The 27,939-nt window shown below is 42.8% G+C and overlaps 1 protein-coding gene across 1 annotated transcript; it reads left to right on the forward strand.

The window, feature by feature from the left end:
* The first annotated feature begins 4,211 nt into the window (after nucleotides 1–4,211).
* Nucleotides 4,212–27,079, forward strand: bmp7b (bone morphogenetic protein 7b). The gene is made up of 7 exons (XM_041051780.1): nucleotides 4,212–4,901; nucleotides 19,156–19,348; nucleotides 20,637–20,785; nucleotides 22,446–22,649; nucleotides 23,747–23,823; nucleotides 25,436–25,546; nucleotides 25,869–27,079. Exons 1-7 carry the CDS (start codon nucleotides 4,502–4,504, stop codon nucleotides 26,016–26,018), a joined length of 1,284 nt encoding a protein of 427 aa, XP_040907714.1. The 5' UTR covers nucleotides 4,212–4,501; the 3' UTR covers nucleotides 26,019–27,079.
* Nucleotides 27,080–27,939: the final 860 nt, after the last annotated feature.

A 27,939-nucleotide genomic window follows, 5' to 3' on the forward strand; every position in this document is an offset into this window, starting at 1 on the left:
CTGTAGGGGGGAACATGGGGGAAGTAGGGGCTGCAGGGTCAGAGGAAAGAGCGGAGGGGGGGCACCCACTGCAGGTGAGGGGGATTAGCTGGAGCTAGAGGCCCAAAGAAACTAAATACAGATCTGTCAACCTAATCCTCACAAATAGAAAACAGAGCTGCCCTCCCTTCACAATCCACATAGTTCAGCACATCCACCTCCTATTCCTCTGCCCCCCCCACCCACTCCTGACTTTCTACCTCGGGCTCTCCTGCTCCTCTGTTTCTCATCAGCGTTTGGCCTGGGCTGGTCTGGCTCCTGCCTCCTCTCTAATGGCTCCTCAGACCAGCATCTTCTAAAAAGGAGCTGACTGATCACCCAGGGTCCTGATTGACAGGCCAACACAGCACTACAGAGTGATGAGAGCAAGAGTCAAAGGGGCAAGGCCTCTCGCTGCACAGACAAGAATCTAAATGGGACCTCTGGCTAGAGCTGCACGGACCTTTATCAGGCCCTCACACCTCAGTAATGGATGCTGATAAGTATGTGGCCGGGTGAGGAGACCAGCTCAGTGTCAAGCCCAGACTCTGTGCCGATGACACAGGTGACAGAGTGCCTGAGTGATAACATCCTGCAGTGGATAAGCCCTACTAAGCTGGGCATTATGGGAAGCTTAACTAAAACGGAATCTCTGACTGTCAGTGACACCAACTATGACTGATGAGTCTGGCTGGACTGCTGAGAGCTATGAATCAGACCCAGGATACTCTGGTGTTCCCAAGTGCCATATCGGGCTACAGACAGACACAACAGCGACGAGACATACCGGATACAGGTGAAACTAGGTACTGAGTGATGGCAAGGAGGATTGCAAGGTGCAGCATTTCAAATAAAATAAGTATGTATTCTTTAGCAGGAAATCCATTTATGTCTTTTGGGCATCTAATGCTGTTATAAAAATTGTTATAGTAATAGCAAACCAGTAATGTAGAAATTGAGAATGGGATAGGGATTGTTTTGCAACGCGCCAGTTCCAAATTGTATTTAGGTTGCAAATTGGTAAAATATTTGTAATATCTCAGTAATATCTCAATGTCTCATCAACTGTTTTACTTTTTTCACTAGCATTGATCAATAAGCAAATAGTCCTTTAGCTGAATAAGTAATCTGTCTGGCAAAACTTGAGCTTTAGTTCTTTGAACAGCAATCTCTTAAGTCTTTGTTCTTAAGAAATAAACCATGTGCAATGTTTAAAAAAAAATTGCAAAGCTAAATGAATTTGTGAAGGTATTTGAAAGCACTTGGATTCAATAATTCAATACTGGATGCAGATTTTTTTAAAAAATGCAATCAAACCCAAAACCTAAATGGGATATACACAGTGAACTATTTCAAAGCTGTTTCATATACCCACCCCCTCTCTTTCTTCTGCCTGTCTCACAGCTGTGTCTCATATGTTCATGAGGCCCCTGGAAGTGTGACACCAGAAGGGGAACATTTGCAATAGCTCAGCTCCACCTGGTTAGGCTGTTTTAACAGGCCGATGGTTTGTGCAGTGCACGCAGTGGGGTTACGCCAATACGTAGACAAGGGCGGACGGAACAGGCAGACAGGGAGGGGGGAGAGGAAAAAATGTGCCTCCACCCTCTCCTGTCCTTGCACCCCGACCCCACACTGCTTCATTTGAGGGTCAGTTTACCCTGAAAAAAAGTTTTACTGTATCGTCTGTTGGTCTGCTCGGTGGGACCCCCACCTTCCACCAAACCTCATCCGCCTCCCTGCATCCACAGGCCTTCAAAAGACTGCTGCCTGCTGCTCTCTGAGGCAACACATGAAATAAATATTAATCTGACCTCTGACCGCATGCTTTGAGCTGCTAAATAGAGATAACCAGGCAGGCGGAAAGAGCACAAACGCTTACCATAGATAAAAAAGGAAGTGAAGGCAATATTATGTGGAGTGTTTTCTTGTGTTGTGGGGGTGTGAAAGAGTTTCCAGGGATTTTTCACTGCACTGCTGTGTGGTCTTCTTTGGAGCTTAGTATCGTGCTCCAGCCTGTTGGAGTGGTGTGTATTTACATGGATTGTCCTAGGTCTTAGTAGAAAGAGTGTAAGTGTGTTTGCTCCAAATGCTGTGGGCCAAATGCTAGTTTGAGCTAAAGGAAATTTAAGATCAAAGCCTGTCTAAACAGAGAACAGAAAGAAAGAGTTGACTATTAACATGATAATTTAAGATGCTGTGAAAACAGTTCTGTGCTCGAATGATTTCCTCAGGTATTCTGGCCCTGCTGGCAAAAGTGTGTCCACTCTTTTCAATGCCTAGGCAGGCATAATTAGTGTTTATACATTATTAGTATTATGTTTTATTTTGCTGCTTTATTGTCTTAAATGTAATGATACAGGTACTTGACAGTGTGAATCACTGGTTGCCTGAATATGTTAGTGGTTGTGTGTATCTTAGACAAAATATTGAGTTTAATGTGAGATACTTGAGGGAAAACGTGACTATTCTTTTGGCAGTTTGTTTTCTATGTGGGTGTCTTTGACGGAAGCTTCAAACACTGTTTGCTCTGCTTTTCTGCTTTAGTTCTCCTTGTCAAAGGCCCCTCAGTGCGGCTCACCCAGTCTGGCCTCAGCCTGCGCCCACTGTTTACTGTGACTGTCACCAGGCCCATGGAGGCAAAAACAAAGGGGGGTCTGTTCCTATTGTCCTGCCCAGGATTGTCAGCCCGTCTCTGGGCACAAACTGAGCCGAGGGCTTGGGGTTGTTGGAAGAGCACTAGAGGGTTTGACCTCACCAACCTTGCAGCAAGGGTACTAGTGCAAGAGAATGACTGTAAGACAATGAGAGAAGGGGAAAAGAAAGTGAGAGAAAGAAAGAGAGGAAGATGTATAGTTATAACTGAAACCAAGACCCTTTCAAGTCTGCCGTCGGAAACTGCTGTAATGTAAACACCTGCGGCCATTAGCTGATTCTATCTGAGGCACCGGATAGAAATGTTTATATGTTACAGGCTACTACTGAAAGGCCATTTAAAAGCAAATAGAGGATTAGATATACAGAATGAGTAGTGGCAGGCTATGTAAGCTTTCAGCCTTTAAGCCATGTTGAACTGTCACTGGAAAAAGAGGATGTGGAACGCCTTTGAAGACAAGAACAACCACATTAAATGGGCAGGAAGGTGAGCTAAGTGTAGAATAGCCCAAGACACGCTCTGCCTCCTTTCCTCCGTTCCTCTGTTTGCAATCATGGCTTAAGCCGTCTGGCAGCCTTTCTTGCTGTGCCATTGAAGTCTAATTTTATTGTCATAAAAATCACCTGGCAAGCTGTAGCCCTAAAACATCTCAGCTACAGAGCTTTTAAAACTCCACTCTCAGCGTAGTGAAAAAGTTTTAGGAGGTCTGTCTAGATAAAGCGGTCGTTCCTGGTGCAAGGGCCATCTGAAATCCCTCTGTCTGTGTCAGTGCGCGCCGAGCGTACAAGAGGGTCAGGAGTGTTCCATTAAAGTGTGGTGTTTAAGAGGTGCTGGGGCCAGGGGGGCAGATGGAGGGATGAAGCAGCTGCCAAACATCTGCACCCCTCCTTTGCAGTCTGTGCTCTGTCTGTGCACCATTGCCTTTGTCACAAGCTTCCTGCTCCACCAGTGGGGATAGAAAGCTTGGATATGTTCAGTGGTGCAGCATGAAATGGCCGTTGTGGGGCTGTAATACTGCCTCTTTGACATCAAAAGGCAACTGACTTCTAACTCTCACAACCACATGACCCAAGGTATTCAGATGGTGCACCTGCAGATCACTAGGTAACTCTCATAGTGGCAGTATTACAACTGCATGTTGCAACCTCTCCCACAAGTATTCATCCACAGGGGCAAATAATTACCCTCTGATATGAAGTCTGTTATTTCCCATAAGCCTACTAACACAAAAGCCTATTGTCACTGTCTGTACATCTGTCATTATTAAATCCACACAAGCACACAGGCACTAGGAATTGTGGGAAAGGAATGACGAAATGTGCTTTATCATAAACTGAAGCATCACGATACAAATCCCGTCCTAATCCGTTTTGTATTTGCACATGTAGCCTCAAGCCTTTCTACAGTTGGTAACAAAGACCAAGTTAGTTCGCAACTCTCTCTCTCTCTCTCTCTCTCTCTCTCTCTCTCTCTCTCTCTCTCTCTCTCTCCTGCTCCTCCCAGTACACAGCGCCTCCTCAGAACTTGTTCGTGTCTCTCCCGGTGAAACGCGTCTGCTCGCAGCCTCCACTCCACTACAGTTGGTAGCTGTTGGCCACAGGTTGTGGATGAGGACAGTGGTCCACGCGAGCACAATCTAGCCAGAAAACCAATCAATAAAGGGACTTGAGGTTAAGTTGATGTTTCATTTGGGAATACTTCCCTCATCATGAGGGTCCGTAACTGATTTTGGATATTGAACAGAGGCTGTCTGCTGCTAAAAGTTCAATATCCATTTACCAGAGTTTCGGCGAGCAGAACTGGGCGCAATTACGCACGGCGAGTACCATGGCACCGATTTTGGATAAGCGTGCTCCCGCTTTGCTCTTGGTTTGGAGCTACTGCGTTCTGGCGGATACCGCCTTTACGAACTTTACTTTGGACAACGAGTTTCACTCCAGTTTCATCCACCGTCGGCTGAAGAGCCAGGAGCGCAGAGAGATGCAGCGGGAGATCCTGTCGATCCTGGGGCTGCCGCACCGGCCGCGACCCCACCTCCACGGAAAGCACAATGCTGCCCCGATGTTTATGCTGGACTTGTACAACGCGATGTCCACAGAGGGAGACGAGGACAGATACTCCTACCCCTACAAGCCAGTCTTCACCACCCAGGGGCCCCCGATAGCCAGCCTGCAAGACAACAACTTCTTGAACGATGCAGACATGGTCATGAGCTTCGTCAATTTAGGTAGGATCCTTATTCTTTCACCGCCAATGTTACCTAAAACTACTGAAAATTTAAATACAGCAAAACAAGCTCCTGGAGAATTATAGACTTGTTACAATGACAGTTAAGTCCATCAAAGCTATTATTGTGCCGTAATTCTCCAGTCGTCTCACTTTTTTCAATAATAGTTTGCCCACAAAAATAGCATTTGGTATGACTAGGTTGTTATGTTGATAGCCTCAAACACACGTGAACATAAAGTTTATTTTTTAGGGACACACATACTGTTTTCACACGTTTTTGTTTTGAAGTTTCTGAAGCTCTTTTCTAGTGATCACCTATATGTAGGCTATAATTCACTGTCAGGACTTCATTGGCACGGAGAATTCATTACTGTAAGCATTGTTCTCCACTTGTTGCAAGTGGAGAACAGCTGGTTTATAGGCTATCTATGTGTCTAAGTTTGAAAGTAGAATCACTGCACTGACATTTTATCTTGTTACTACACCTTAAGGAGCAGCACATGTATTTTTCTGATGTTACACCTGCATGCACGCGCAGGAGACCAGCACAATATAACCAATCTTAACATACAACTACTAGACAACAAAGTGCAGTTATCCAGATAATACCCAGGAGTGTCACATTCCAGTGTCCCTCTCTGTTAAACAGCTGTGCAACCAGCTAATGTTCAGGTGCTGGAGCTGTGGATGATGGGCCAGCCAGCAGCTAATATGTCAACCATGTGTTATCTAAAGAATGAGTAAGTCAACAGCAGAATGGGTTCAAAGTGCACTGGGTCCTCCCTTCGCTCTAATCTGGAGACATCCCTGTAGACACTCAGACCACAATGATGCCAGTCAATGATGATCTGAACTTAGTTTAGTCAGTTTCAGCCAGTCACACAATGAATCATTATGTTGAAGGATGCACTTCACTCCAATAGAATAGTTTTATTGTTTACTTGTTGGTTGTTAAAAGTTGTTCTGTGGACCACTGTGCTTATCTAATCAGCATGTTTATTGAAATCGAAGTGTCTTGGACAATTTTATTGCTGTCAGCAACAGTCAGTGGTTGTTAAGTGCAAATAATCACAACATTAGCCGGTGGTGTCAGATTTATGGATAGATAAACATACTATTATAATTAAATTTGTTGAGCAAATAATTAATTCACAGCAAATGCCCCATGTATGTTCCATATAAGTAGCTGTGTCTTATTTTTGCTTATTAACCTTCACCATAATATAACAGAATAATAAAGTATATGATATTCTCAGCAGGCATATAGTTAAATGTTTGCAAACCAACAGAGTTTTAGTGTTCAGTTTTGCAAGGACTTGGAAGTTTACATACAATCCTGGAAAGATCATTGTTGGAGTGTCTTGGCAAGAGAGAGGGAGGTGACACTGGTTCCTTCACTGCACTGTGTAATTACTGTGGGAGCTGCTGCATTGTGACTATTTTTGACAGGCTGTGACACAGATGGATTTGACCACAGAGACTTGCAAAGTCAAGGGCCTCGCAAAGTCAAGGGCCAAGGCTGCAGTAAGCTGACAAGAAAGAAGGGAGCTTTTCAGAGGGAAAGAAAGATGAGAGATAGTTGGGACTTGGTCCATTTCTTCTCGGCGGTTGATACTCGAAGCAGACAGAAAATCTAAACGATGGGTCACATCCGCTAGGGAGAAGATTTTTATTTAATATATTAGAGGATCGTGGAAAGAAAGTCACACTGCCTTCCTGGAGTCTTGTGGCTAATGTAATTACTGATGGCATTTGCCTAGGTTGAAACTTCCTCATGGGACATGTTCAATGTCCCATATATGTCACTCATTTGCATATAAAGCGGGTGCTTGTCACTGCATTGTGTGAGCTATCTGCCACGTGTTGCATCTGTCAGTAGGGTTCATTGTCAGGTTTTTTCCCTGAGTCTCATGTGATACCATCAGATCCGTGTCCAGGCAGCTTGATTTAAAACAGCAGATAATATGCTGTTTCATTACTCTTCACATGAGAGTGAGAGGGACACAGAGAAGTAAGCGATGGCTATCAAAAGGATTGACTATTTCCTCTCCAAATTCCTTCCTCTCCACATTTGCTCATTGTGGGTTTGTTTTCTTATTTAGGTTGTCTGAGAGCAAAATGAGTGTGGCTTTTATTTAAAAACTGTCCCTCAAAACTCTGCATGTCTCCATAACTACCGTGCCAAGGTACATTAGTCAGACTTTGTACACTGGTTACTGCTTCCTGCGAGGCCTATTTCCATGCATTGGCTTGTATTTTTATTTAAAGTTAAATACTATGACAAGAAAGTATCTGATTTCACTATGGGTACATCACAGAGCTACAGTACAGAACTACCCATCTAGTTATCACAGCAGTGTAAAAGATCATAGCTCAGTGCAGTGAGCCACGTAATTATTTTAAGTGGTTCGATATGAAAAAAAAAAAAAAGATGTTCCTAGCTCTAACTCTTCCTTCCTGATTGTCACTCAGGGGAGCTTCTTCTCTTTGTTGTCAGCTTGTGTGAGTGCTGCAGACTCCAGTGCAGCCAGCTAGGGTGGGTGTGGGCTTTGGGACAGACCCCAGGCCAGGGACGTCCTCTCACTGAGTCACTTCAGTTTAAAAGCCCAGCTGTGTAAATGGCTTACAGCATACATTCAGAATGTACACTGCAACACGCAACACAGGTCGCCCAGGCACTGGGTGTGTGCTGGACATGCCATGATAACAAGCCAGCAAGTTAACACAACACACACATTCTCTGTCTGTCAGGGTGGCAACAGAAAAGAATACAGAAAAGTAAGAAAGAAAAAGAAATGTAATCTATAATCGTAAAAGAAAATAATTATCTATCTACCTATCTATCTTTAGATAGATACACACACACATATACTACATCCTTTATGTAATAATTATTTAATCGAATCCCAGTGGTCTCTGGCAGCATTAGCTCTCAGCCACCGTGAATTAAGGAATTTCCTCCTTAACAAACCGCAGCTTCCCGAGCTTTCGCCCGCTACTTTGGCCCGTAGTGAGCTACAGTTCAGTTCAGTTCATGTTAAACTCTCACACAGGCCAGTCATACTCAGCCATCCAGGCACACGCACAAACACCCATAATGCCCAGCCTTAAATGTCTATTTACTCCACAGGAAAGGGCTGTGACTTTGACGTCTGCTATTTGCATCCTGGATGACTGAAACAGTGGCATCATCATCACCTGTGTTTGTGTTTAGGAGGTGGGGGTTTTGTAGTCTTTTACTGTAAAATGTCATCATGAGCTATGTTAGTCACAGCTTCCTTAATTTTCCTGTTCTCATGCAATACTGCGTGGATTAAGGTAACCTGTGCCTGGATACATTAGGGCTAGATAATAAATCATTGTGATGCTATAGTCTTAACATTTTATTGTTCTAAGATAAAGAATAAGAGTGACGTTATTCCATGTTTTTGTATTTATTATATGTTTTTTTTTATTCTTAGTTAACAAAACTGAGGAAAAGATCGAAGCCAACAATACTTTGTGACTTCCTTACCCTGTCTGTGGCACCCAGCCCCAGCCAACTGGTTCCTACTGAAGCTGTTAATCTTTAAAAACAGGTTATGAATACAGAACTTCATTAAGGAGTTCTCAGTAATTTCTTAAGGAAGTAGGACACAGTCATTTTTAGCAAGCGCTACTCAGACAAAAAGTAAACATTGCATGAGATGGGGACTTTCTTCAGCTGTGGATTACTGTAATACACATTTGGTGCTGTAGTGAGTGGACAGTGAGTGTGAGATGACACAAAGTAAACTGTGCATGTTCTTTGTAATGAAGGAACATGTTAAAAATGGGGTTGGGGCCTGACAGTAAAAAAAAAAAAAAAGTATATTTGTGTGGTGCACAGTAGCACAGCTGCTTTGAACAGTAACTGATTTTGCCTACCTTTGCCTTTTAAAGATAAATCTCAGTATGAAAAACATCCTTACTAATATAACAGTAGCTGCCTCAGTGTCAGGGTCCCGGTATTGTGCATAGAGGCTCACCGTCGCACTATAAACCTCGCCTGTTCGTTCTTTAGCTTTTTCAGTAACTAAACCCTGATGGCTGATGGGTATGAGTGAGAGTGGCGTCGTTAGTCAGTCTCTATGTCTGGACACTCGAAGGGCTGTTGATATAAAATAAAAGCATCTAGACAAATGAACAAAAATCAAGCCATTGAAAACATCTGCTACCAGAGTGCACTTAAGTGCTGAGTGTTCTGCTGTTGTTAATCAGCAGCAGATGTGATGCATTTCACTAAACAGAGTTGAAAAGCAGTAAACAAACAAAGTTCCACAGCTTTCCTTCTCTTTTGCAATATGCAACATTTGGATAGTCATTATCTCACCCAGTTCAAGCCATAATGTCGCACGTGGTGAATAGCTAGAATAGTGATATGTGTCATGTTAAAGCTCTGCCTATATTTAACTAGCTAGTTGAGACTGTGATCATTGAAGAGAGAAGTATCATACAGACTTGGCGTGCTGAGTGAGTCAGTGCGCTAGTAGGTAATTATCCTCTGTGTTACCTTGGTGACCTGACAGGGCACCACCTGGCCTTCCACCATTCATGGCCCTCTTTCTATTCCCATAGGAGCTGCCACGCAGTTGTCAGCCAGGTCTCCCTGCTTTAGAGAATGTGTTAATAGGAAGGTAATGGGGGAGCAGAAAGGGGAAGAAATGTCTTACTGGTAAATTAGTTTGGATTTATTAGAGGCTTTGGCTTTCAGACAACATTGTGTCACTGGCTCACACACTCACGGCTGCATGCTCAGAAGCAGTTGTGTCACACTACAGTCACGTTAGAGGCACGCAGCTCTGCTTTTATAGCTGATAGTGGTCCATACTTGTCATTTCCAGTGAATAGTTCCAATATCTCTCTTTTTAAAAAAACATACTTCTATCCATATCTTCTGTTCATTCTCTCCCCACCCTTTTCTCTATTGCTTCTTGCATTCCTCTCCACAGTGGGTTGCCTGTGGTGCTGAGGTTAATACAGATGTTTCCCTCTTTTTGCAGGCCAAAGCAGCTGTGCAGTGAAACTTTATCTTTTCAAGAGTCCAATAAGTCCCCTCATCTCGACCTCCACCATCATGTCTGGCCCTGTTTCCAATCCGTCCCACACGCAGGACCATCTGATACGAAATTTCCCTCCCTTCCCTCCCAGAACCAACAGTATTGATTATCAGCACTGGCCTCCTACTTTTAATTAGTTAGTTATCATATGTTCCCAGTAGTGTTGTGGGGTGTTTAGTCTCCAACCTCCTGCTCTGGCCCTCACCTCCAGAGGTTTAAACCTCCCGTGCTCCCAGACATAAAACATTTCAGCACTTTCTCAAGTTCTTTTGTGTGTTTTTCCACTCCCCACCTCTCTCTCACACATACACACATACACACACACACTTTCTTTGAACCCAGTACACTGCTTTCCCTGTGTCTTTACTTCATTTCTCACCCTTTCTCTCTCTCTCATAAACACACAGACATTTGTACTTTTTGTCCACTGTTGAGTCGTTGATTTGATGGATCTGTCTGTCTTGGTCTCTCCATCTCACACCAGAAGCTGCTTTCTGAAATGTAGGCATGAGGACTAGAAAATTAAAACACAAGCATGTGTTGAAGGCCAATCTTTCCTCTGTGCATGAAGCCCGTCCTTGACACTGTTAGTGTGCCTTTTTCCCTCCAGTAGATTTATGTAATCGCTTCTGTATACACTCCCAGTGGACTAAAAGCACATGCGTATGTGTATGTACAAGCATGCATACATGTGTGGAGGGAAACACACACACATTTTTTTTTTTGCCCTAAAGGAATGCTTCTGGAGCTAATTAGTGTTATTGAGTGTTTTATTGCCTTCTGCTGGACAGGGAGTGAGCAGAAGCAGAGGAATGTAGCAGTTGGTACAGATAGCCCTGCCTTCCTGTCAGGTAATTTCTCTTAATGCCCTCCACGATTTGATGTATTATGTTAAGGTCCGCTGTGTAAATAAATACTGCAAATGGAGACAAAGAGTCTCTTCTCTTATAAGTTTCAGGCAACTTTACAAAATCCACAGTCGGCATGGTCCAGGAAAGTCTTTTTTGTGTCTTTTTCTATTTGTTATCTCCCAGAATCACCTGTTGAACCCAAGAGTCCAGAATGACATCTGGATGTACACAGCAGAGCCTCTGTGCTCTTGGCCAGGCTAATGCACTTGCTGGGAGAAATGATGAAACACTCTGCGGGTGGGACTTGACAATGTGGCGAGTGGTCAAAAGGCCCAGATGTACTAAGCAGCAGGCGTTCTAGCTCTGCTTCAATGATGGACGGAGCTTCTCCACTGCCAGGAATGCTGGGCTCATTTTAGTTTTTCTAATAATTTCACTCGTCTGCTCTGACCTTTTCTGTTTTTTTTTCTGTGTCTCAGAACATAGCTCCAGTTTTGTGGTAAACTCATGTGATTTGCCACTGCTAAATGCATGCAGGAGAAGATGAATAATTGATGCATTAAAGCGAGCTGTGAGATTATAAAAGTGCAGTGGATAACAAAATGAATTATATTTCCACCCATTTAGCCACTTCTCTTTCATCTGGGTTGCTTTGGCCTTGCCTTATCAGTGACCGGCAGCACATAAGACTCCCCTGCACTTCCATGACGGTGGGTACCAAGCAGTGAAGCTGAGAGAGCAGATGTGGGCCAGAGCACAGCCAGAGATCCTGGGACCAACAGCTCCACTGCTGCAAAAACAAATACAGAACTCATTGCTTGGTACTGGGGCACTGACAGGGAGGAGGGGAGAGAAGGAATGACATGAGAGGAGAAGGAAAAGAGAGAAAAGGAAAGAAGAGAGGGAAAGGTGGATCACAAATGGATGCTGTGCATTTCTTTAAAGCGAGTCCATTTCTTTCTTTATTCTTTTTCTTGTGGGAACATAATGTGCTTGTTGAACCTTCGTGTTAGAGCAGTTGTGTGTGTGTTTGTGCATAGTAAAACACTATTTTAGAGCCACCTACCCTGCCCAGTCACCAGCTGCACTGTGAGACGTGTGTTAGTTCTCCTAGCGGAAGATTGCGTTAGCGGAAGCTCGTAATACTGACCAGATTCCTCACCAGGCTCCAACAGCCAAATCAAAGCTTGTAAAAGCCAAGCAACAACTGTACGCAAGTGTTTTTATGATAAGTGATGAAATATTGCGTATGTGCAGCTTGGAATATGAATCGCATGTGGCAGGTTTCTATTTATTTAGGCAAGTGTGCAGCTGTGTTTCCCTTGTGTTTCCTCCACAGATGTTTTGTTTATTTGAAAAAGGAATGGGCTGTAATTAAACAAAATAAACAACAAGCTGTTAAAATCGGGGTGCCACTGTGCCCATCATGTGTGCATAAGATGCCACTCTGGGATGCAGGAGGAAGCTTATAAAAAAAGTTTTATGTAGACACCGGAAAATCTGCGTGTCTTTTTGTGCCGATGTGAGTATTGTATGTGAATTTTCCTGAGGTCTAAAATAAGAGGCGGCTTGGCTGGTCGAGGAGGGTGTGGCCCCTGTGGCCACAAAATTAAAGAACATAAAAGCAAGGGGATGAGGGGAAGAGTGAGTGGGGGAAACTGAATGGCTGTGGTTCCACATCTCAGAGTTGTTTTATCCTGCAGCTAAGGGGAAGTGCAGATGGTCACAGTGGCATTAGCACAGAGAAAGATCCCTCACTGTTTGGCACAGATCTCGCCACATCCCTTCATCCCCATCTCTCAACACATTATATCACACCACGGAACAATGGCCACTGAAGATTTAGGATGTGGTTTCTTTGTCGTCACCGTTGCCTTTCACTAATGTACAATCTCTCTTGACAGACCTCTGAGGGAACATGATGATGTCTCAGTTACAATTTTGGAGATGACTCCATTTGTCCTGTAGGACCTTCATTCAGTGTTGTGTGGGATCTTCAAATTCGCCCCTGTGGCATACAGTACATGAACTCCCAAGGTGCATTTCTTCAAGACATATCCACTCACCAAGCTTGTGGCAAATGGAAGCAAATGGTGGAGGTTAGTTGGATTTAGCAATTATGACGCCATGTTTTGTTAACAACTGCAACAACAAAGCCTTTTGAATTCACTACTGCTAGGATTCACAGCTCTGGCTCACTTCTTCTCCATAGCAAAGGGCATTGTAGTGTTTAGAGCTGTCCACTATAACCTGAACTCCAAATGACAGATAAAACATGATCTCAGAAACAAAGGTAAAATAATTAAAACTTGTGGTGCTAATGTAAAGCTATATGATTGTTACATTTTCTGGAGTTTTTCTGAGTCTGGAATTCAAATGGGAGTACAAAGTGGGGAAAAAGCACTTCTGGAACTAGCGACCCCTTTCCACTTAGTAACTCAGTTGTTTTGGGCTGGCCACAGAAATCTCAGAGATCAGAGATCTCAAAACCTTTGGGAAATTCATTTATTTGCTCAATAAATCAATATTACTCTCATGTTTGTCTGTGAATATGAAGCAGCAGTAAGTTATTGGAGTCTCCCCTGGTGGCCAAGCAACTGCTCCCAGCCAAGAAATAGTCTAGCACATAAACCTTGTCGTTTTCACAGATTAAACAAACAAGATATAATGTGTTAATTAGTGAGCTTTGGAGGTGCTTGGTGAATTTTGTTATCTTTGAACAGAGCCAAGGTAGCTGCTTCCCCCTGTTTCCAGACTAATCTAAGCTAAGCTACGTGACTTCTGGCTGCAGATTCATATTCAACAGACAGATGTAAGAGTGGCAGTGATCTTCTCATCTGACACTCTGTCAGAGAGTGGATAAGCGTATTTCCCAAAATGGTAAAATACTCTTTTAAACCAAAACTATCAGCAGGTTAGATAACAGTAGAGATAAGTGAAAAAGGTTAGGTTTTTGTAGTTTGGATGAACTGTCCCTCTGTAAAGGGCAGAGGTAGAGTGCCAAAAAGAGGCTTCACAGTCAGATACATTCCTGTGAGCTCCAGACTGTTACATATCCAGTATAAATCTCTGGTCCATGATGCCCAGCGAAGCATGAGGTGGAACCCAACACTACAGTTTACGGGTGTAGAGGGCAAGCATGTTTGAAGGCTGCAGTGAGAGGGAGGGAGAGAGAGAGAGAGAGAGAGAGAGGTTACCAAAGCTGCTGTGAGAATAATCTTAGACCTCATGATGGCCTTCAGGCTAGAGAACTCAGAAAAGTTTGGTTTGACCACAAGTCTTAAATGTAAAGACTCTTCTTCCTGTGGTTACTGCTTCTACTTGCGCACAGGCTCAAAGGCATTTAGACGTGATTGCGCGCGTGCACGCGCACACACACACACACACAGCGGTGAGTTAATGATCGTTAACTGTGAGTAAGTTATAGCATGAAACACCACTGACCCTTTCCCAGGGAGCCAGTGCTGTCAGGCCCTACAGCAGTATAAATACATCACACGGGCATGATGTCATCAGTAGTCGCCAGTGGGCAGGATGTTTCCTAACGCTGTAATCGCCCTACTGTGGGTAGTCACCCGGTACCCAAGGGATCAAACCTTCTTTACTCTTTATAGGATAAACATCTTGAGCAATCTGCCCCTTCCTTGCACTCAGTTTTTCTTCCCCTCTCTCCTTTCAGCTTTCGGAAACTATGACTTACTTGTTCCCAGTACTGTACTGAAATTACTGTTGGAGTAAGAGCAACAGAAAGAGACAGATCATTATGGTGTATCAGTCAAATTTGCATGACTCTGTTTAGTGTCACAGTCTTGTTCATAGACCTCTAGATCCCATCATGAAATACTCTGACCCTGATTTGATTGGCTTACCGCTTTACTAGTGTCTGGGTTTTTGGGTATCAGGTGTTTCGTTAGAGTTAATGGGCTCTACAGGGACGCAGAGCGAGGTGCAGATAATGGTGGCACAGTTAACTCAAGGGAACTGAAGGTGGGATGGGAGGGGGGCGAAGCTTAAGCCATCGGTTTAGAGAAGTGAGAGCGGTGCCAGGGGTGAGACCCCCCCTCCTACCGAGCAGCGGAAGCGTGCGAGGCATGACTGAGGGGTGTGAGGGTTCCGAACAGACACTTGGGCTAATTCAAGCCGTCAGATCTGTCCGCTGCTGCTCCGGAGCCTGAGGTGTCGGAGAAGTGTCTTAGGTCTTCAGGCCTGGCAGGAGAGGGGGAGAAGGATTAGGGAGAGGAGAGGAAAAAAAAGAGAAGAAAAGGAAAAGAGAGTCACACAAGTAGAGAGAAAAAGGAGTTACAGGATAAAGGATATTTTGTTGCTGTCAAAAAATCCCATGAAAAGACCAAAACCAACAGTGTGGTCTGTCTCACTACTTTACGATTTCCCCATCTCGTCCATCACTCTCAGCCTCAAGCCCAGTTGCTCCTGTTGAAGATGTAAATCTTTAAAAATGGGTCACAAATATATAATTTCATTTATTTATTTATTTTTTCATTTAATTCCATAAAAAGTTGTGCTATGTAGTTTTGGCAAGTCAAGCAAAGTTTTTTTTTTTTTTTTTTTTTACTTTTTTCGGCTGTGGATTTGTTGTGCTAGTGTGTACGCCAGCAGGAAGGTGAATGTGAGACTGAATCAAAATAAAGAACAGTGCCTGTGTACAGTGTTATGAAGGAGCATCTCATCTCCCCCAGTGCAATGGGGTGACTCGCTGATGTGTTTTGTTTTTTTTCTCCAGTTATTGGACACCATTGGGGCTCTGTGGCACAGAGGTATAAGCTATATCAGGCTTTGGATACACAGACTGTTAGTATGATAAAGTCATTGTTGATTTGGTGTTTTCATGGGTTTTGTTGACAATTAGAAAAATAAAATATCACTCTTTACTATTACTCAGAACTATTCACTACTCTCAATATACAAAACAAGGTACAGAAATATGTTTTGATAGATTTCAATCTTTTTAGAAAAAAAAATCTACATTTAAAAAGTAAAAAATAAAATTCAGAAATCAGAGCATGGCAGCAGAGTATCAAATCTCAAATCACTCTTAATTACTTTATGGAAAAAGATCAGAGGTTTTGGCTTTTAGCAAGCACAACTCTCTAAAGGGGAGAACATGATAAGAAAGCTGTCTGGCCCATGGGGAAGCATAAATCTTGAAAAATGCTAACACACTGTTCATACGGTAACCCTCTGGTTGCCAGGTGCATGGTAGATTTGGAGGACGGAGAGGTCATCACAATCCCGACATCTCTGATGTGTGCTGCTGTGCACGTGTGTGGCCTTCTGAAGTCAAATGATGTGGGATAACATCATGCATCATCAGCAGTTTGTATAAAAAGCAAATCAGACGTCAGTCCAAATGATAAAAGCAGCTCACTGTGTATGTGCATTCTGTATGTTTGTGATGTTAGTGTGCTTGTGTGTGTTTGTCTCTTTGCATGTGTGTCTTGTTGCATCTCTAATTATGGATTACAGAAACCCATAATGATTGTGTTACCGTGCCGTGACGCACAAGGCTGTTCACTTCACAGGCAATACTTTGTGATAGTTGTGTGTGTGTGTGTGTGTCCATGTGAAGAGCAGTAACCGACTCAGACGCTGGCTACTCAAAATGAATGGCTCATATGGCATGAGAGGGTGTGTTCGCCACGTTTTGTGGTGAGTGTATATGTGCGACACAGGTGGGGCGATGGCTACTCACTTCCTCCCAGAGGAAGTCATAAATGCTCCCGCTTGGCTTTAACTGTGCCTCTTCCTCTCGTCTAATGACTGCCATACTGCTGTAATGGCCTGTAAGAGAAAGAAAGAAAGAGAACGAAAGAGAGACAATGGCAGAATCATGGCAGAGGCTACAGCTATGCTCTGTAGGCCGCTCTCATTTTCTCTCAAACTGCACAGATCAAATTCATGCATTTAGGATTGGAAATGGAAAGTGATGTGATACAAATAGTTAGTGTGGGAGTTTCACAGAAGCATCCAGCTGTTCTCACAAGCAAAGATAAAGAGCTTTTACAGTGAAGGGGCGGGCAGCTGCTCCCGAGGCTAAAGAACAGGTCTGGCTTCCTTCCTAGAGGGAGTGCACCTGCATAGGGCTACAGGAGGAGGGAGAGGTCCCTGGTGTGGTAGAAGAATAAGCAGCCACTGGAGCGGAGGGGAATGAAGGACAAATGAAAATGTGTAGCAAAAACATGAAGGAACTGTTTCCTGAAAGGATAATAGCATTGAAATTGTCGTCCTTACTTTGTTTTTTACACACATCATAATCATATTGAGTTACTGTCCAGGCCTTGTAGGCTAGAGCAGTCTTTCCCAACCTCATGGTCAAAGCCCCTGAATGGGTCCCCAAGATAAAGTGTGAGGTTATACTGCAGGTGGAGTCGCAAACCATTCTGAACTCCCATGAGTGTGATGCTTTTTCAGCACTGTAATGCTGTAAAGGGTAACTTGGAGGGTGATGAAAGCCCAGATTGATGGAGTGGTCCACAGTGCAGGATGTATACAAGTGCTGACAGTGAGGGGACTGATAGAATGAGAAGAGGTAATAAATAAGTGGGGGTGGTTGGAGGAAGTGATGTTGAATTGATAAAGGTCTACTGTGAAGTCCACATAACCTTGAAAAGAGTTCAAGGTTATGTGGACTTCAAACTGCTTTTCAGACCAGTCCAGTGTGTGCCCGTAGCAGATGGAGGACAATGGGAGCCTAAAGCTAGCCCGTCTAATGGCTAACAGAGTGCAGAGCTGTCCCTCATTGAAGAGTAATTAGATCCTTTCTTTTACTCCTGGCCTGGCCAATCATCTCACAGTGCTGCCTTTGTATGATGTCCTACAGCAACTAGATTTAATAGAGACATAAACGAAAGGGGATGTAGGGAGAGACCATGGGGGAAAACTACATAAGAAGGAAGAGAGGAAATGGGGATGAGGGAAAACAAAGAGGCAGGTGTGCACTGAAAGAAAGAGCACCACATTAGTTATGTAGCGAAACATGCATGACATTTGCATCATAGCACACTTATATTACCAACAACTGTTATTGAACAAGTATGTTGTAAAAAATTCATTTCAATAGTAATTCAATTGTGCATGTGTGTGTATTTGTCCGTTGATGTACATGTTATAAGCTATATGCAAAGCTTAGCAGAGATCCTGGGACTTGGGTGTTGGTGTTGATGGATGGCTGCTGAGGAGGGCAGACGGAGGGGCTGGTGGAGAGGGGTTTCCTCTGTTGCCCATCTGTGACCCAGCCCTACAAGGGCATGTGGTTGATATCTAACTGTATTAAGATGGTAAACAATTATTATTTCATTACTGATTAATGATTGTTAATTATTTTTAGCCACTTTATTGACATGGCTTTAGGTGTGGGTCTCTTGGTCTTCCAGAGCCACTTGTGTGGCTGTAGAAGTCTTGTTTTATTTGATACCAAAGCCCGGTTGACGTCTTTAAACTCCTTGTTTTGTCAGCCTCAAACTCAGTGATATCCAATATGCAATGAAATAATATCATTTGCAATTCTATTTTTATTTTTATTTATTTTTATTTATTTTTTCTATACTATACTATATAAAGAATAGAAGGTTAAAACAACAGAGCTGTGGTCTGGATAAAGAATGTTTTATTGTCATGGTTCTTGGAAGTTATTTAGCATACTTGTGTATGCTTATTTGTTTGTATATGTATGGATGCATGTATGTGTGGGGGGTCTGTCTGACAGTTGATGAAGAGGGAGGTGGAAGGAGAGCCAGGAGATGATGAGAGACAAGGTGCTGACCCCTGTGATGTCCTGCTGGGACTTGAGAGGAGCAGGGTCAAGGGGGACATGTCTTGGGGGTACAGTGGGGGGTTGGAAAGCTGGGATGAGGGGATGAGAGAGAGGAGGGAATGGGGATGGGGTACATCAAACATGGAGCCCCAACTCATGAGAACCAGATGAAGGGCAGACTGGATGACTCTCTGGGGCTATGAGAGGAAGAGAGGGAGAAGAAAGGGGCTCATAAAGCTGTCAAAGCACGCCTGCATCTCTCTATCATGGCTCAGTGTGCACCAGATGCATTGCTCCTAGCGCTAGTCCTTGCGAATGTTTCAGTCATAAGCCAACATGTGTTCTACATATCTATAGATGTGTCTAATCTGGGACTGATCCAGAATCTGACAAGCTATGTCAGCTGCTCGCTAACAACTGTGGATGATGGACTGTGGGGCAAGAATAAATTGTAAAAGATCTGAGAGGAAAATGCACTCGCTGTCTACCTCTTTTGCAAAGATGGAAAATGTGAAAATTTGAAAAATTTCATTTTCAAATCTTTTTTTGCAGTTGAGCACGACAAGGAGTTTCTACCAGTGCGCCGGCACCACAGAGAGTTCAGATTCGACCTGTCACGGATCCCAGAGGGTGAGGCGGTCACTGCAGCTGAGTTTCGTATATATAAAGACTTCATCCATGAACGTTACGATAATGAGACCTTCCGCATCAGCGTCTACCAGGTGTTGGAGGAACACTCTGATAGGTGAGTATGGGTGTATGGTTATGTGCTTGTGCATCAATAATGTGTGTTTTAATATTTCATGTTGATAAGCAATGACTCTGAACTAGCTGATGTGATTAGTTTGTTGATCGATTAGTCAATTAACATAAAAGAAACGTCTTGAAAAACAGTTGAATGGTTGGATGGAATTTGGTAGAGACATTCACAGCTCCCTTCAGGACTAAATGGATTTCAAGCATTATAACTTCACTTGATTTTACTTTATTACTTTATTTATCACTTGCACTTGTGCTTTTTCTTCTTGGGCATATCAAAATGTCTGTTGTTAACTGATTTGAACAAAGTAAGCAATTTAAAGGAGTCACCCTGGGATCTGGCATTTTTTGATAGGCCTCTTTAATTTGCCATTTTCTGATACATTATAGACTGGACAATAATTTCATTAAGAATTAACACATTTATCAATCATGAAAATCATAAATTGTCGTTCTAATCTGGAATCTTCTTTAATCAGAACAAGACTTTGCCCCACCTTCTCCTTGTGGCTAATCTGGGTCGTCCAGAAGGTGTATGTAACTCTGGAATGGCCCATGTCCTACTCTCTTCGACCCCTCCTAAAGGTTTCTGTTGTCCAGGGGGAACAACACAGTCATTTATTCCTTTGCCAGAGACAAGCCTGGGTACATGAATGAACCAGAGCTCTGTGACACACTATCTGCCCAGTCAGAAAATAGGTCGGGATACATGAATGGCCACATGAAGAACAAGCGATTTTAGTCTTCAATGGTGAACGAGCAGAAAATCCAGAGTTCATTGTTGGACAATAGGACTGACTTGGATATATGTACTTTTCACACAGATTTTTTTCTTCTTTCACAGCTGTGTTTCTCTCACTCTCTCTCTCTCTCTCTCTCTCCCTGTCAGTGGCTTTCTGGCTCTCCCACTAAATTCCAGCCAGTGATGGACTGTGTGTAGTGTAAGAAAGGACCGGCCGTTTATAAAGCCATTATTGTCAATTAAGAAAATGAAGTGTTCCCCTGGGCCTCACCATCTGGAGCCCCCCCGACCTCCCTCCCTCACTTGCCTTCTTGCTCCATCTCTCTCTCTTTGTTTCACTCCGTCACACTCCTCTGACTCCCTCTCTCCTCTCCATTACCTTGCTTTGCGCTTCGGTCACTTGGCTTTACACTCTTACTGAAACACTCATGGTTTCAACCCATCTTTTGTAATTGTGCATATAAACCCTGTTGACTTATGTTCATCTCTGACTTCAAGTACAAACGTTTATTGTCTTCTTTGTCCACTCCAGGGAGTCAGATCTGTTCCTGCTGGACTCACGGGTGATCTGGGCAGCGGAGGAGGGCTGGCTGGTGTTTGACGTGACAGCCACCAGTAACCACTGGGTTCTGAACCCTGGCAGGAACCTGGGGCTACAGCTGGCCCTGGAGAGCACAAATGGTGAGTGTCACTGAGATCTGAATATTCCTCAGCACATAGAAAGTTACAGATGGTGTGTGGGACTGGTTTTGCACACAGATAGACAGCTGTATATGAATATGCCAGAAAAGGGTTAGGTGCAAAGATGAGGGGATGACAAGCCAGAAAAAATGGCCATACAGATGAATCAACACCCCACTGTAAACAAACTGTTAACAAGAATTCTAATCTTCACAAAGGTATGATTTATTGCATAGTTGTGTACACCTGCACTTCAGTTTGCACAGGTGTACATTGTGGTTAAATGGTACCTTTTTTTAATTAGAATTAAAGTGTAATTGTGAATTTAAGTAGTTAATTCATTTAAAGTAGTTACCACTAGGTAGGCCTTAAAATGTGCTCAAAGTAAAGATTTGTAAAATGATAGAATTCAAGCTACATTGTAAATGTAAAAATTGCTAAATAAAATGCAAGAAATAATTCTAGATTAGCTGATAGCATTTTACTTTGTAATGATTTCATTTAAAATGTGGATATGAATACAACTTTGCTGAAACATATAAACAGTAACAGGAGTAAATGTAATTAGTTACCTTCATCTTCGAGTTTAACCACATAGAAACCATGAAAAACTGCAGAGTGCTATAAAACCACACAACCATCAAATTATCATATTCTTCAGACGGACCAAAGTTAACTATATGTATAATGTGCAGTTGTTGGATATTTTTTGGACATCTAACAAACATGAAGATCTGCATTATAATATAAGGCATAGGACTTAGGACGTCACCGTCACTGTCCTCTGAAAGGCCAAAGAATCGCATGATTTATTCTTTGTTTGTACACAGCAGAGATAAATCAAACCCTGCACCTCATCATTCATCATCAGTCATTCGTCATACCCACAGCATCATTAGCAGGCATGCAGAAAATATACTGCGTTATCATAAGGATAACATCTCAGCAGGTGTTTGTCATCACGAGGCTTGGATCTTAGTCAGTGGAAAACTTTATCAACAAACAGTGCAGAGTACAAGCGCGTGTTTGAGAATATTATCTCTCACAGGATGGCAGGATGTTACATGTTAGTAGAGAAAAACAGACACTGTATTGCTTTCATGTTGTGGGAGGGGTGTGCTAGGGAGGTTGTATCCATGACTGTGTGTTTGTGTGTTGGATCGGGTATGAAGGGTGATGGGTGAGCATGTACAGACAGGCGCATGGGACGTCCTGTCGCCAGCGGCGACCAGAAGCCTTGATTTACCACCAAACTGCGATCAGAGACACATTCTTCTCTGAGAGAACAAGATAGACGCCACTGGAGTGCACATGCATGCACGTGCATGTACACACCCACACAAATACGCACATAAACTGAAGTAGAGAGACTTTGATGTTCAGTGTACGTTTGTTCTTGGCATTTCAAAGGTGGAGAAGGCCTGAGAAAAAGGGAAAGGAATTCACAGAGGAAAATCTCATTTGCAAAACATTAAAGACATGACAAACATGGTTTTAGTGAGGAACGAGAGGACCACGTAAATGCAAAATAAACTCTTAACAGGCACACCAAAAAAACGCACTTCCTTTCACCTCATACATTCCCATGTATTAATAAAAAATCTAGAAGATTTCTTTGACATAACACCTGTTACACTGTTCTCTCTGTCTCCCCCTACAGGAGAGAGTATTAATCCTCGTGTGGCAGGGCTGATCGGTCGCAGTGGGCCTCAGAATAAACAGCCCTTCATGGTGGCCTTCTTCAAAGCCACTGAGGTGCACCTGCGAAGCATCCGCTCAGCGCCAGCGGGGGCCAAACAGCGTAACCCCAACCGCTCCAAAGGGGCAAAGAGCCAAGAGGCGCTAAGAGTGGCCAATGTTGCAGGTAAACACTGAAATTGCATGTGTTGCACATACAGTCAGTGCTGATTAATACTGTTTTGTTGGGCCACCCTTTGCTTTAATTTGACTTTTGTTCGCTTTGTGAGGAATTTATGGAATGGGACACAGATGGCTGATATTTGTCAGTCCATATGAGAAAAATCTCCACATTTTCATAGTGCATGGACTAACATATCTCTGAGATGCAAACACTCACACACATTAGTGAACCAACACTAGTGTGCTGTGGGAACTGATGTGATTTTTGCACAACAAAACATGCAATGCATATTCAGAGCCTTTGTTTTGGAGGTGTGAGAAGGCTGTGTTTATGTGAAGTGCTGAAACATTAGACTGTAATGCCTGAGCTTCAAATATCCCTCTGCTGTCTTTGTTTATTTACACGAGCATTACAGAGCCGTTGGGGCCAAGTTCCCTGCATGGAGGTAAGGCAGCGCAGGCTTTTATGGCAGAACACATCTGCGGTGTGCTGTGGGGCAACTGGGGCCACAACACATGGGCCAAATGGGCCTGTTTGGAACTTTGGATACCAGTGGTCTTTAACTGGATGATGAGAACCAGTCGCTCATGATAATTTCCAACGTGAACCGCTCTCAGGAACTAATGTACCACAGAGCCCCAGAGGTCAGCAGAGGAAGAGAGAGTAGAGATACCATTAGATAGAAAACAGACTATTCTTTTTTCACACATGGATGGCGTAAGAAGAAATGTTGAAATGAATGCGGAGAGAGAATAAATAAAAGACTTGAGTTATGAAAAATGTGGCAAGCCTACACTGTGTGCACATCTGTTTCAGCCAGTGGAAACTCAAAGCCCAGCAGAGTGACCTCTAAGCAGGGTGGCCCATTCATTTGAAGCAATTACCAAACTGCTGCTGTATCTGGAGGTGATTTCCTTCAGCCATTGTGTAAATGTTAATGTTTTGTATGAGGACACTGGTTGTGTTTAGATCTGTTCTTTATCATCTCTGCCTAATTGGGGCCTGACTGCAGTAAATGGTTACTCTTGCTGCTGAATGGGATAATAGCACATGTACTGAGTCTCTCTCCTCTCTTTTTCTCTGTCTGTCCTTTTCCTCAGAAAACAGCAGTACTGATCAGAAACAGGCGTGTAAGAAGCACGAGCTCTACGTCAGTTTCAGAGACTTGGGGTGGCAGGTACGGAAAGCATTCCTCTTCCAGGTAGCCAAAATTGCTTGGCCCAGCAGAAACCTAAATCAGACACTCCTGGTTGCTGGTCTTATCCCAGAATCCTAATGAATGATACACTAGAATCAGGGCATTATTTTCCACCAGGTTCAAGTCGACTGCACTTTTACAATTTTAACGTGATTTACTCACCAAAATCTCTCTAAACTCCACTTACTGCCCAGCTTCCACAATTCCACAAAAAGATGAGAAAAATCATTTAATAAAAATGTATTCATCAGGTCACCTTGATTTGCAACCATATAATCAGAACAGTAACTTTTCATATGTTTTTTTTTTTTTTTGGCCCTGGGTTTTGCTTTTCAGGCCACATACAGCCTGCCTTAAGCCTCTGATTATATGGAACGATGGGGCCATATGCAGTCTGGGAGGAAGCTCTGCTGACGCTACTCAGGCCTGAAGAAAATACACAGGCAGAAAAAGCAAATGAATTATAGCATTTTATAACATTTTATACATCAAACAATTAATAAAAAGTAATGGGCAGATTAATTGAAAATGAAAATGTTCTTCAGTTAGATGTAAAGCCAGTATACTTAATTTGTGCTGATCAGATCAAGCAGCCCTTTTTATTTCTATTTTATTTGGAGAGGGGTAGTCTAAAAGAAGGTTACCCTTTATGGGTATCTCTTGAATTTAATAAATATTCACTGTTTACAGGACTTCCTGTTTTTCTGACCTTATACTTACCTCAAGTTGCCTTTTGGGACATACATGCATACATACGTACATATCATACTTGCCTGTGGAGAAGATTTATTACAGCATCATGTAAAATTAACAATAATGATAATAATAATATTAAAGCAAACAGAGCTCTGGTATCGGAATAGTATCGTATCGGCAGACATCCAAATTCAGGTATCAGGATCGGATCGGAAGTGAAAAAATGTGGATCAGTGCCTCCCTGTCACTGAAACAGCCTTCTCAAACAGCAACAGGACAACAAACAATAACAATCAGACAGCAACAATAACAAAGTTTCACACAGCAGTAACATTATCTATCATTACCATCAGATCCCCATCAAGAGAGCAGGATTACTGCATTATTAAGCTGTTACATAGCATTTCTAATCATCTTGTCACTCTACCATTAATAAAGAAAACATGATATCCAATTTCATCACAATGTGCCTTTTGCTAACTTTATATAATTACAGATAAATGCAGGAAATAGTATTCACATAGAAAAACCTCTGACTGACTGCACCCCCCTCCACGAACAAGTCTGTGTTTCCATGACCCAAATCTGTCTTATAAGTGCTGCTGACTGAAGCTTATATACAGACTAAGTAAGGCCCAAGTCTGCACCATTAAAATCTAGCCACATATACACACATACAGCTGTATAAGGACCAGATCCAAGTGTGTTCCTCGGGTGCACAGACTCACCTTGAATGTGCTGATGCTGACGCCTACTCAGTTCAACTTTACTGGCTACCTGGGCTCTGTACTCCTTCATCTCTCTTTATCCCTTTGCCTACTCTCAACACCCCCTCCTTTATTTCTGTTTTCAGCACACTATAAATTTCCTGAATTTCTCTCTGTCCCGTTGTCAGGACTGGATCATCGCTCCAGAAGGATATGCAGCGTACTATTGCGAGGGAGAGTGTGCCTTCCCACTGAACTCCTACATGAATGCCACAAACCATGCCATTGTGCAAACCCTCGTGAGTAACCATGAAAGCAGGGAACAAAAACCCAGCAGTCATGTTAGGAGTCTAATCATCTCATCAACTGTCAAGAGAATGTAGCTACTGTAGGAACTACTGTATTTAATGATCCAAAAGAGTCGCGGATTGTATTTTAGAGTACACTGTCATCAGTGATGGGATACAGGATAAAGTCAACATTTTCAAGGCGTGCGGTGAACTGCTCTGATTTTTTTTTTCTACCACAGTGCTTTTGTGAACCTGCGTGATGCACAGTTTGTCAATATTCATTCATGGTGTGATGATGAATTCCCCATTTGATTTTCCCTCTTTTTCCCAGGTTCATTTCATTAACCCAGAGACAGTTCCTAAGCCCTGTTGCGCCCCCACGCAGCTCCACGCCATCTCAGTGCTCTACTTTGACGACAGCTCCAACGTCATCCTGAAGAAATACCGCAACATGGTGGTCAGAGCTTGTGGCTGCCACTAGACTCTCAACATCTTCACACAGACACACACAGGTACGCACACACTCATGAGTAAAGACAGCTTCCCCTCGCTGTCATTTGAAACGTTGCAAATGGATTGCAAAATAAAGTACGTGCACATGCGTTTTAGGAACGTTCAGAGAGTTCAAGACAGTTTCCTGTGTGGAAAAAGCTCTTGTCTCATTTTCAAGGTTGTCCTGAAGTAAACATGTTGTTGTGTGGTTGAACAAGAATTTCAATCAATTTTAGATTCCTCGCCACAAGTGCACACTTACACACACGCACAAACACAAACACGCATGCACACACACACACACACATGCACACACACACTCACGTTTGTGCTTTCTACTGTGTATACAAGACATTTAAAGCAGTGATTGTACTGTATATTCATTCACAGTCAACAATCTTTTGTTTATTTCAATCATTGTTATTGTAGTTCATTCTTTTACTGTAGATTTTATTATATATATATATTTTTATGACTGAGACCCAGATGGAAGTTCATGTAATGTACAATACTGTGTAAATACTTTTCAAACAAAGCAAGATGTGTATTTATTTCCTGGAATGTCACTTGGGTTTGTGTTTTCTCCTGTATGTAATGCTGCCTGTTTTCTTTCACATGATAGTACACACAAACTCTGAGGAAATGAAAACAAAGTTGACAGAAAACTACTTTGACATGAGAGTTGAGGTCATATTCCATGCACCTCTCTCTGCCTCACGTGCACTTGTACGCTACACACTGATGGTGGGAGGCCATTTATGACAACTTGGACCTGTGGAAGTGTCTACATATTTCATCAGTCGAAGCTGTTACATAAGCCTGGCGCACATTTTTATAACAGCATTCAGCTGAACTGTCAGAGAGAGAGAAGTTTGTACAAAGCATCTTGATCTGTGTGCAAAACAATTTCAGGTTTATATTCCTCTGCTGTAATACAATCTGTCATATTTAAAAGGTCTATTTATTGAGAGCTGGCTAAGCTGTTCTACATTGTGCTCCAATGTCTCATCCATGTTTTACTGCTGAACTGGTACAACAATAAACTGGGAGAAAAGCAACAAAACCACCTTGAGGTATGTTTCTTCATCTGGATGAAAAGCAGAATTAAATTGCCAAGTTGATGGAAGACACCTGCTGGCATTACACTTGTGTCTTTTGTATGTTCCCACACAAATATTTGCTTGGATTGTAGCTACATACTCTACCTACTGACCTTAGATCTGTCATAGGTTTTTCCACACTTAAAAGCAAACCAAGAACTTATGTGTAATAATGTGCTATATAAATAAACAGGCTGAGTGTAATATTTGGCACTGACCTTTTGCCGTGCTGTTTTCCAGTGCAGTAGTGTAGTGAGGAGAATAGTGGAGACCTGTTGAGATTTCAGAGTGTGAAGAATTTCTTAAAAACCTTATAAAAGTTTTCTTACTGATTACAGCAATAACCGCTACAGGGTGTTGATTCAGTTAACTGATTCTGATTCAGTTAACAGCACAGGCTTGACAATAGATGTATTAAAAAGGGAAGGGGATCCACAGTGGCTGCCTGCTGTAAATATGGGGGCCTGGATTATTGTGCAATATCACTGTTTGCAGTGCCTGAACAAACCCCTGGAAAGCAATTCTCACCAAAACCAGCCATAAGTACCAGTGACTGACAGAGCAGCTCTACTTGATCTGGGTCTTCAAGTCATAGTAGTTTAATACAGATGTGGTCTCAGCCTTGAATTTTAATAATAAGACAATTTTAATCCTTACACCATGTTGTTTTTATTTGTATTTTTCATAATTATTTTATAGCATTCTGTCTTAAATGCACAGTTGTTTGGTGGATAAAATAACAGTTTACTTTGTGGGGGAATAGGCAGTAGCACAGATTTACACTGCCCTCTGCTGGGGGAAGCGATACAG

This window comes from Toxotes jaculatrix, chromosome 2 (genome assembly GCF_017976425.1).
Source record: "Toxotes jaculatrix isolate fToxJac2 chromosome 2, fToxJac2.pri, whole genome shotgun sequence".
Classification (NCBI taxonomy): Eukaryota; Metazoa; Chordata; class Actinopteri; family Toxotidae; genus Toxotes; species Toxotes jaculatrix.

Bases quoted from the DNA above. Each gene is read 5' to 3' on its own strand.
- bmp7b (XM_041051780.1), top strand. From the start codon at position 4,502: ATGGCACCGATTTTGGATAAGCGTGCTCCCGCTTTGCTCTTGGTTTGG. The intron at 4,902-19,155 runs GTAGGATCCTTA...CTTTTTTTGCAG, and splicing joins CATGAGCTTCGTCAATTTAG to TTGAGCACGACAAGGAGTTT. The intron at 22,650-23,746 runs GTAAACACTGAA...CCTTTTCCTCAG, and splicing joins AAGAGTGGCCAATGTTGCAG to AAAACAGCAGTACTGATCAG.